General features: G+C 45.5%; 1 protein-coding gene across 1 annotated transcript in view; it reads left to right on the forward strand.

Moving 5' to 3' along the window:
* sbk1 (SH3 domain binding kinase 1) overlaps nucleotides 1–7,005 on the forward strand; it is a 9,321-nt gene extending 2,316 nt beyond the window's left edge. The window contains exons 2-4 of the mRNA XM_061095472.1: nucleotides 4,757–5,001; nucleotides 5,519–5,721; nucleotides 6,178–7,005. Coding sequence (XP_060951455.1) covers nucleotides 4,757–5,001; nucleotides 5,519–5,721; nucleotides 6,178–7,005 — 1,276 coding nt within the window. The remainder of the gene's footprint in view (nucleotides 1–4,756; nucleotides 5,002–5,518; nucleotides 5,722–6,177) is intronic.
* Nucleotides 7,006–11,570: the final 4,565 nt, after the last annotated feature.

Genomic DNA, 11,570 nt, shown 5'->3' on the forward strand with positions numbered 1-11,570 from the left:
GATTTTCTGTAGGACATGATTACATTGATGACACTGATTATGATTGTCCTGTACAACCAGATGCTACAACAACATTGATTGACTGCTCATTGCAACGCTTTGTTCATGTTGGATTCAAGATCGTGCCAATTATTTTCTTTGATAGTCATTTGTCATTGACGCTGAGCCAAATGTCCTTGTAGTTTCACTTCCTCTCTCACTCCTCGTTTGGATCCATTTCACCTTGGGACACCCCTTCCCGGGTGCTAGGTCGTTCCAGTGGTTGGCAGTGTGTCTACCAGTGAGCTGTCAGCCTTTGGCGCCTCCATTGGGCAAGTGTTAGAGAGAGAGAGGGCACTGACAGGAAGGACAGCAGAGGCGAGAAGAGTGAGAAATGGGTCACCCAGCACTCCGTCTCAGCAGGGATCCCCTCCCCCTCCCCTGTGGGCAGCCAAGCACAGGTGTGAGCTTGTGATTTGTCGAAGTGAGAGTCCGTGGCCCGGGCGGCTGGTTCACCTATCACAGCACAGCAGGAGCTTTCTTCAGCCGTGTGTTGAAGCGTTGCACTAAACCCAGCAACTCACAGGCTCTGATGTTCTGTGCCGCTGGAAAAAGTGATTCCGATTCTTTTCTATGCCATAGGGAACTAAGTGTCCTGACTGCAAATGGCTGTCAAACAGAAGCCCATTTGTTTTTTTTGATCGACTGTTAGGCTGTTTAGGACCCACCCACACTGAGGCAGCGAGAAGATGGACTCCGAAAATATATATATATGTATGTATAGGCTATGCATGCAGCTGATGTATCTTGAGTTGGGCAATTTGACAGTAAATTGGACACAGGGGATCAATCTTTGCCCATAATGATTCTTTCCGAGAGCAAAGGAACTACTCCATTAGTGATGTAGGGAGGTAGAGACGTGTTGCCGCCTCAGCAATCTATTTATATTGTCCATTTACATTTTCAGGGACAGACAAGGGAGAAAGGGGAGAGACGTTAAGCAGGATGAACTAAAGAGGACAAACAATGTGTGTAAAGCTGCTGACTCTCATCCCCTGCTCGCATCATCATATGCTTTGTGCTCATTGCGATAAATTTGTTACAAATGAAGGTCCAGCGTCAACTCAAGTACCCACATTTTCACCTTCAAATGCCAGAGATGTGACTCTGTATCATTTGTTGAAATACACCGCCACCCGTATGAAGATTTCCTGTGGTACAAGTACCCATGTTCCTGCGGTACGGTACGGTCATACCACATAAATTCCATTTCTAAGGGTACTTTTAAGCAACAGTTCATTGCACCTGTACGTGCAAAGTTTACAATAGCTCACTCAATACACAACTATTGTCCCTGATGATACTTTAACGGTCAAGATTTGTCCACTTGGAGACCGGTTTTCATGATGTGCAATACTAGCTAGCTTCTTAGTGAACAAGTAGCCCTGTTGTGAAGCATATATTGAATAGATTTAAATATTTGAAAGAGCGAAATGCTGACTCCACCATGGTAACAAACTCATGAAATCTAGTGCTAATTAGTAACAGAAATTACCTGGCTGTAGTTAAGTATTAAGCCATAAACTAAATTATTGGGGGGGTTTACATTGTGACATGAGGTTGGTGCTTGACAAAGGATCAACAGTTCATCCTGAGAAGAACATGAATGTCTTAAGTGCGTAGTCATCCTGCTGTTATAGAGAGATTCCACTCAAAAGCACAAATGTCATTAAGGAATGTCTGTACAACATTTTGAGCCAATCCATCCAGGAGCTGTTGAGATGTTCCACAGGAAGAGAGACAACTTTAGTTTAGGATTCATCCTTTGAGGACCATGAAAACCTCTGGAAGAGATCAAGGCACTACATGGAAAATAATGATTGAGATATTTCTGTCTGGACCAAAGCTGTGGACCAACTGACATGGCCATCCCTAGAACCAATTAGCCAGTATGGCTAAAAATAAAGCTAATCTTTGACAAAATGTAACACATATGAAAAAAGAGCCACCTGAAATCCTCAGTAAGACTTGCACTTCAGTGTAACCCCCCTCTGAGTTCAGAGGCTGAGAAGGAACTTATCATGAGCACACCCTGAGGCTCTAAAAGACACAGCCTGTAATGAGAGCACTTGTGGCCAGTGGCATCTCAGGGTTGGTCTCTGTTCTTATCTCCAGCGAAGTTTTCACAGAGGAAAAGGTCAAATGCTTCTGCAGGTTAATCTCTTGGAGACACGTGGATTCAGCCACAACAGGCTCCCAGAAAGTCCAAAATGGTGAGAGGGTGTAAAACTGGATTTTTTTTGCCTTTTTCTTGGAATGACCTGGTTTTTAGAGGGTTATAATTTGAATGCACACATCTCTATTTGAGTAATTGCTAAATGGAACAAGATAGACAATCGAGTTGAGGGGAAAATTAGTGGCCGGAAAACAGATTTTTGCTTCAGAGCGGAAAACCCTCCATCTCCACTCTTCCTGGATTAGGAAAACAGGCTTGTTTTTAGATGGCCCCTGTTTGATACGTTTTCAGTTTATCTATTGAGATTTTCAAATGGCTTGTGTGAAAGCAAACGTCAGTGGATTTTTTTGAATCACAACTAAAGAATGAAATTCTAAAAAATTTAAATTACTAGGTCTTACAATAACAGCAGTGGTTTAAAAAAAAGACAATGTAGGACTTAGTGGGCAGCTCAGGGATCTGTTTTTAAAAGGCTTACTGATGATTAACAATGCGTTGGACTGGCTCAAAAACCCACAGACATTAAAACGTGTCTCGAGCCAAATCCTCATCTGGAGGTGGAGTGTGTTCGTGGTAGCGTTGTCTCTCGCCGCCTGAGAGGACGGAGGAGCAGAGGGCAGCGTGGGAGATCAGTGGGGGGTGCGGCCGAGCACGAATGCACGAATGCTGAGTCGTTTTTTGAGGCTCGCAGCTGATCCACCTGACTACTGTGGCACTTTGCGTCTGATACACCTGCCCTCCCCAAAAACTCACACGCAAACATTCATCTCTACACCTCCGAGGTGCCATCACTGCAGTTTCTGAACCGGCTGCGCCGACTCCCAACCACTCATCACATTTTCGGGACTCTTAATCCAGTTCTGCGAAGGAAATGAGTGCAAAGCATCCTGTGCAGTTGGGTTGGGAAGGGGTGCTTTTGTCTGAGTAATGTGATTAGGATCCATGCCGGAGCGCAGCACTTTCTGCGGGTGGAGCCGACTGAAAGCAGTGCCAGTAAACCAGCGCTCCCTTTCCCTCTCATTGACCGAAGCAATGAGGCCACGCCAGGTGGACGGTCAGAGGGAATGTGCTTCCAGTCTGTCTGTCTGTCCCGTCTCAATGTTTAGTCACCAGACCTTGACCGCAGACTTGTCTCTGGACAGTCATCAACTTTTGTGTCGACTCGCTGAAGGCTAAACCGTAGGTACCCTCAGCATGAGCAGGCTACAATATTCATACACTCTTATATAAGCACCTCTTTGCTTATGATAACATCTCAAACTAAGTCTTATCAGCAGAGATACATATGATGCACAGTGCTTGTTCTATTTCCAGTGTGGTGTTGTTTTTTTTTGCCAAGAGTGCTGAGCCAAGAACATAAGCCTCTAAATGGCTGCATCCTATTTTAGTTTTTGCTGTCTAACAGCTATATTTATCGCATTCTTCCCACACGAGGAAGCTGAGGATCCGCGGCACCTTCACAATGTCTGAACATCAACTGCACATTAGCAGCTGTGTGTTGATTCTACCTTCCTCTCAAATGTACCTAACTGTCGGAGACACTCACATGCGTCGGGCTGCTGTTTGAGGTGTCTGTAACCTGCAGCTGCTGAGAGAACTGGCCTCAGGGACGGAGGAACAACGCAGCCGCCGCTTTGAGTGATGGATGACGGAGATCATCAGCGAAATTGTTCGGCTGATTCGTGGCTTATTAGTGTGTGTGGGTGTGCGTGCTGTGCATGATTGGATGATTAAATACAGAAGGGGAGGGGGGGGTGAGAAGAGACAGAGACAATGGGTGTGATCATTAGTGTGATAAGCTTCATTTCATCAAAAGGTCTACTTTGTTCAACAGTTAGTTTTGAACACTGTACAGTCATTCAAGTCAAGATCTTAAACAGTTTGGCTGAGCCCATATAAACTTGCAATTTTTAACATTTTTCCTCCTAATATCAATTTGACCTATTTCACTACTTCTGAAAATCCGCAGTAACCTTTCGGTTTTGTTCAGCAATACGATGTAAAGCAACAGCAAGTGTGTTTCCTATGCAACCCCTTCTCTCACAGCCACACTGATCTGTTTGTTCACCACGAACAATGTCTATAGCCCACAGTAGGTTCTCCTCAGTGTGCTCCCAGATCCCTCACCAGTATGTGTGCACCTGCAGCTGTCAGCTCCTTGCATTGCTTTCCATTTGTTAGTCCTTCTACCTGAGCCCATTGATTTTCCCCTAGCCGTCTGCCAGTAAGTGCTGTCTGTGACCGTATCTAAAAGCTGGCCAGAGTGATCTAGAGGGACAGCAGGAAGTTCGATGCATTTACGGGAAGCACTCCCCCTTGTTGTTGCCTTCCCCGCATTGATTGTATGGAAATTGAGGTCTGTTAAAGCCTTCCTGATTTAACCATCCTGTGGGAGAGCCGAGAAAATATGGATATACGCCAACAGGCATGAAGATACTGAAGAGCCTTCTGTTATAAACAAATTCATGCATAAAATGTATATCACCCGCTATCATCACAGCAGAATATACCCTGACTCTAAGCGTCGCTCTCCTCCTTTAGTCTGCCCCACAGCGTCAAGGCGAGCCTGTCGCTTTCTCCATCGGGGCCGGGACGGGTAGGCGGTGGAGGCGGAGGTTCCCCTACGGCCAAAGTGGACTACTGCGGAGGGGTGCCAGTGGAGGACATGCAGGCCCTGGCCATCACGTCTCTGTCGGCAACAGACGTGGCCAAACAGTACGAGCACATCCGGGAGCTGGGGAAGGGCACGTACGGCAAGGTGGACCTGGTGGCGCACCAAACCCAGGGTGAGGATAACCAATCTCCAACTCCTCTCGTATCATTTTTTCATCAAGTGTAAATAGACACTTAAATTAATAAATACAAGATGATCTGTATCCACTCATTGCAGATCAGCTTGAGTCAATGATGAATTCCCGAAAAGTTATTGTGAAAAAAGGGAATCAAGGTTATAATGCCGTCTCAGTCTAAAAGCAGTATAACTAAGCACTAAGCAGAGGGAGGCTGAGAGGGCATTAAGGCTGCTGCTATCTGCACACTAAACAGCCTTTGCAGTTCTGCAGCTGTAATCACGAGTGGCTGGTTATACATGTGTAATGGAGGTGAGATTCATTCACTGAAAATGTTTATATGAATGAAGATAGCACCTGTTTAAAAACAAGGTTGGAAATGTCTCCTCAAAGTGCAATTTAAGCTTGGAGTGTTTTAGATGGTAAGATATTGGCAGTACTTAATATGATATAATGAGTTTAATTGACCTGGGCCTAATTGTGTACTCGGCATGTTTGTATCCGATCTTTGCAGGCACCAAAATGGCGCTAAAGTTTGTTACCAAGAACAAGACAAAGCTGAAGAGTTTCCTGCGGGAGTACAGTCTAACAGGCTCACTTAGCTGCAGCCCTTTCATCATCAAAGTCCTGGACGTGCTATTCGAGACGGAGGACAGCTACGTGTTTGGACAAGAATATGCCCCCGCTGGGGACCTCTTCGATATCATCCCCCCACAGGTAACGCTGTCAATCCCTCCTTCCACCAATCACAGCCCTCGCTCAGCCCTTGCTGCTCCAATCAGTCGCCGCGTTCAGACACAGGGGTTTTTAACAAGCTCTCCTGGGATTGAAGCCTTGTCTTCGTCCTGGTTTTCCTCTCCGCGCAGAGCTCTCATTTTGCTTTAGTGCTTTACCAGCTGATGCGGAGGGAGTGCTCGACTTCAAGGCTCTTCAACAGACTCATTAAAATGGTTGCAGCTGAACTCAAAACTGACTCTTTTGTTTCAGTTATTCTTTTTCTGAGTACCGACATTTTTCACTGTGAACGTTCATTCTTCTGCTCAAAATAACCTTTATCTATTCTTTCTAATAGTACTGTAACCTCACCACAAACACTCAACTTTTACTCAGCGTATTGTACTTATTATCCAAATGTTCTGTCCCTCATTGCTTTGCCCTCTGTCTTTCTCTCAGGTTGGTCTGCCAGAGGAAATGGTCAAACGCTGCATGCAACAACTGGGCTTGGCTCTGGATTTTATGCACAGCAAAAACCTGGTGCATCGGGACGTCAAGCCTGAGAATGTGCTTTTGTTTGACCGAGAGTGCCGCCGCATCAAGCTGGCAGACTTTGGCATGACACGGCGGGTGGGCTGCCGTGTGAAACGGGTGAGCGGCACCATTCCATACACCGCACCGGAGGTGTGCCGGGCCAGTCGTTCTGAGGGATTCCTAGTGACCACCAGTCTGGATGTGTGGGCGTTCGGCGTGCTGGTGTTTTGTATGCTGACGGGCAATTTCCCCTGGGAGGCAGCGCTGCCGTCCGACGCCTTTTATGAGGAGTTTCGGCGTTGGCAGAAAGCGGGGTGTCCCGTGGGAACCTACCCGTCTCAGTGGCGCCGCTTCACTGATGATGCCTTGCGCATGTTTCAGAGGCTTCTCGCCTCCGAGCCAGAAAAACGCTGCGGAGTCAAGGACGTCTTCTGCTTTGTCAAGTATGACCTGGTAAGCGAGCTCAGGCGCCGAGCTTCTTGCCGAGCCAAGAGAAGCGAGAGGTCAAGCACTGGAACGTGCACTGGCACGTGCACTTCCTCCTCTACCCCCTCTTCATCGCGTTCCTCCCACCGACACCCTGAGCCCTCCACCCCTCCCGGAACCTCCTGCCTGCGCCCAGCCCCCCTCAAACGCAGCGTTCTGTCCGACCCGCTGTCTCCCAGAGAGGAGCCCGGACAGCACCAGTCACCAGGCCGAGACAAGAACAAAAGCCAGATGGTGATGGCAACTGCCATCGAAATCTGCGTGTGACCACACTCACGTTAGAGCTGGGGACGAGATGGCTCGTCACGTAATGACAAACTGTGAAGAGGTGTTAATGACTCCTCCAGAGACTCCGGTGAAAAAGGAGATGGTCTCTAACCATGGAAGATTAGCTCAGGATCACATCCACTGCTGTGCATATGGACATCATCAATCAGCGGTACACACTCTGACAGCTTTTCACTGGCACGCGCCGCTTAGGTCTTCATTAGCGACCAAAGACTGCTTCTCACGCTGAAGAGCCATGCAGGCAGCCCGCTGATGATGCTCCTCTCTGCAGCTCATTGTGCCGTCCACACATTTGTGTTTTCTGCCCATTCACAGTGGTGGTGCTACTGATTCTAGAGTTAGATATTTGTCATTTCTCACTCATCAATCCCCGTCTCTTTACTTTAGAGTTGACTTATCTCTGAATATTAGCTCCAGGGAGGCCAAAGTGACACCTGATGATGCGGTTCAGTCGGAGCCGGTGATCTGAGGGCAATCTCCGCTACCACATGCGTCTGCAATTCCTCAGACTTCCTGCCAATGCATATGATCTGTTATAGACCCCTTTTTTCTTACAGAGAAAGAGTGCTAAAGGTAAAAAGACAAAAAGATAGTTCAATGTAGCAGTTTGTATGAGACGTCTTTTCATGTAGGTGTCTAGACTGAGATACAGACATCATCACCTCAGGACTCTTCTGTGGGTCACTTCCTTTTTCTTTTGTTGCATAAATGAAAAATCCATTGACTGGCTGGAAGCCACATCTGCCCCTTGTGAACTGCTCCAAATGAGATTCACTTCCAATGTAACACAATGTAGAATACAGGGATTGTACATTATCTGAGTGAAAAGGGTGATGGAGCGAAGATTATTGTTTCTTTTCTACCTGCTGTGTGTGTTTGGACAAGTGTGTGTGTTTTGCAAACGCTAAAGCACAAGATTTTTGTAAAGGACAAGAACTCTTAGAGAAAACTACGACTCTTTATTGTAATAACTGAATATTTCTAGGAGTGCACCGTATCATCAGGTAGTTCAACAATGTAGCTGTTCTCATTTTCTACAACGGAGAAAAGGATTGTAGGGGTTTTACATTGACTGTCTGGGCAGCGCACTGTATGTAGCAGCAAAATATGACAGAATGTACAGTTTATCACAAGAAGTTAAATATATAGATATATGATTGAAAACCTATCACAGTTTATAACATGGTAGCAGCTGCTGTTCTCTTACTGTTTTCGTGGCCAAGACAAATAAAGACATCACTCATTTCATTTTCCTGTCATTACCTTAGCATGGGCGACATCCATTTTCTGTACACAATTATTGTGCGTCTTTGTTGCCGGCGAGTTCAGCCCATTTTGTCTTCATCCGCCCAGTCAAAGCAGGTCGACACCGCACAAATTAATTTCCCAGCACTACAAAAGGTGTTCCAATATTTGATTATCTAGATGCAACATTAAACAGACAATTCCCGACTGCACAGAATACGTTGTTACACCACCCCCCCGTGCTCAGATTTAATTGAGTCTTCCTGCCTCTCTCTGGGAACCCCTCCAAACGAGCCAGTGGAATAGCAGAGCCCAGGTGTTGTTGGCCTGGAGGAATGACCTCTGTGTCGGCCATTACGGTTCTGCTAACGGTTGACTGATCCTGATCGGCGCGACACTCCGGCTTCAGTTTCCAACGAGATACTGCCAATTATCAAAGCATCCAAGAAGCACAGTATGTTCAGTGTGAATGGTTCAATGCATGCCCATTACCATTCGTTTTTTTGCTCGAATTTCCAAACTGTTATGCTTGTCAGAAGTGTGTGTGTTTGTGCTTTTTCTCACTTAAAATTTCTCCACTCTTCCCCTGACATCCCATCCACACTGTCGCTATAGTGACAGTGCCAATGCTCCTCTGGTTCAGCTTCTGTCCTCTTCTTGAACATAGAGTCTAATTGAACCCAGTTGAAACAACTGGTTTCCAAACCCCCCTCCCCTGTCATCCGCAGCTCCTCATGACAGCAGCTGGGCTTATTATAGTGGATGACACATACCTGCAGAAACACATTCTCCTGTATTCTGTGAGTTCACAAACCAAGGTCTTTATCCACGTTGCTAAAAGTCAATATCATTTTCTTTGTCTTTTTCAAGCTCTGCAAAGGTGATCTGAAAACTTACTGTGTGTTCAGAAGTAATGGGTCAGTAGATTGTAGTGGGATGTCAATCATTCCAAAATGACCTTCATATATTATGTGCAAAAAGTCAAGTTTCACAGAATAAGGCCGTGAAATATAACATTGCAAAGCATACACCATATGACATATAGTGTGATGCATCATGGGATAAAGTATTATGACAGGAGACAATGAAACATAACCCATCATAACATGACGCAGGATAACATGATAAATGTCAATATGACAAATCATAATATGACACCTCATGATACGACAAATCATAACATCATGCATTATAACAAGAAGCATTATAACATGACGTATCATAACATGACGTATCATAAAATTATGCATCATAACATGCCGCTTCACAATATGATGCTTCATAACATCACCCATCACAATATGACGCATCAGAACATGGTAACGTTGCATGACGAAAGACAACATAACTTTTGTATAAGTGCAAACCCCAACTTGTCAAGTTCCGCAGTATCAGGATGGGAGCTGAGGCTTTGTTATACATCATATCATCATAATTAGACTGCTACCAATGTCCATTGTTGTTTTTCATGGTCATAACAGGAATCGTCAAATTTAATGAGCTGTCAATTTATATTCTAGAGAGTAGCCTTCCTTTTATCCTGTCTATCCTGATCAAAGATCAAACTGTTTTTCTGCCAGCAAGTGATGTTGTAGAATCTAATGTAAATACTGTACGTATTGTGTCTCTAACAAAATGGAAAATTAGAATAAATGAAATGTTAATATATGTTGAAATAAATTTATGCACCACCTGGTGGCTCCTGGGTATTTCTGTGAATGGTTTGAAATATGCTGTTGGTATTTTGTTTGTTGGCAAAGCTAATTCTGCCCAAGCTTTGTGTGGTCCCTGGAATGCACATTAGATGAAGGTCAGATTGAATCACATGTGACTTCCCGAGGCGTTGGTCTCGCACTGCGACGGAGCCCCCAGACTACTTTAATATGCTGAAAGCCTAATTAACACATCTGTAGATATGAAGTTATCTGCTGGCCCCGAAACAGCAAATGAGTTCAAGGGTAGTAGGATTGTGACTAGAGTAGTTATCAGCCCACCAGGCCTTCTGACTGTGTCTCAGCTGTTGTGTCAGAGTGCAGGCGCTGGCTCGAGTTGGGACCAGACTGAGTTGAGACAGTAGCGGTAAGCTGTGGTGTATCTGCCAGTGAGGAAAGCTAATCAGTTCAGGCAGTGCAAGAGAGAGGAAAGGTCAACCATGACATACCGGGCTGGTGTAGCGAGTGGAAGCCTGTCTTTTGTGATAGCCTGTCCTTTGCTTCTAAAGGGCCACAGCAGCCCAGTGGCCATGTAACAGTCCTAATTGCTAAGAAGAGGGAAGATGCTGAACGTAGGCGCGGCTTAAAAAGTGGATGGGTTTAGCACAGAGTGCACTTGAATTTGAAATGTCAGCTTATCCGAATCACAAAAAAAACACATTTCCCCTATAAATGCGAGCGGTATCAACTATTTTCCGGTCGCAGGTATTTTATGCAACAATAAACTCACGTGTATTGCTTTTGGTTTGTTCATGTAAAAAAAATCCAATTAGGAAGGACTTCAAATCGAAAAATTAACTAAATTTATAGTGATGATACATGAGAGCTTAGACTCCTTATTCATCAAGGTTGAAAGGAGGTGAGGCTGTAGGGGTTGTACAGGAATCCCTTGGCTCGAGCTTTTAAACCAAACTGATTCCAAGGACTACTGGATGTAAGCGCCCAGCATCACAGACTGCTGGGGACATGGTCTCCCAGTTTGCAGCAGTTTGGACTAAGTGTTAGATCCTCTTCAGTTATATTCCTCTTCGGTTATATTCCTCTCAGCCAGGGCTAATGGCAGCAACACGAGAGGACTGAGAGAGGGACGGGGAGAGAAACCACTCACTGTCCTGATTCACATCTTCGTATCTCAAATGTCTGCAGGTTTCACCAGAAACCCCCCCCCCCCCCATTCCTTTCAGACTTTCGACTTGATTTCATCACAGCTTGAAGTGTTTGGCAGGAAAAAAAGAGGTTGTCAAATCCTTGCAGCTTCGCCCTGGGTGCATGAATGTAAAGTGAAATGGACAAACAACAAATAATTCAGGTATACGTCAAGCCAGGCGCTAGGGCGTATCTGCAGAGAGGGGTTATTTGATTTTGAAGGGGGGGGTTCACAAAAGCATCACGACAGATGCACTACTGTCGCAGCAGTGCCACGTTGCTGTGAGACGGGGCGCGGTGCAAATAACTGTAAATAACGACTGAGCATGACCAACAGTCAGCAACATTCAGTAAATAAGCATTCTGCATGCAAATCAAAGCAACAGCATGAGCAGCAGCAGTGCGTAAAAGCTCTGAAATACGCACAAATAAACAACTGAA

This window comes from Limanda limanda, chromosome 21 (assembly GCF_963576545.1).
Source record: "Limanda limanda chromosome 21, fLimLim1.1, whole genome shotgun sequence".
NCBI classification, from domain to species: Eukaryota; Metazoa; Chordata; class Actinopteri; order Pleuronectiformes; family Pleuronectidae; genus Limanda; species Limanda limanda.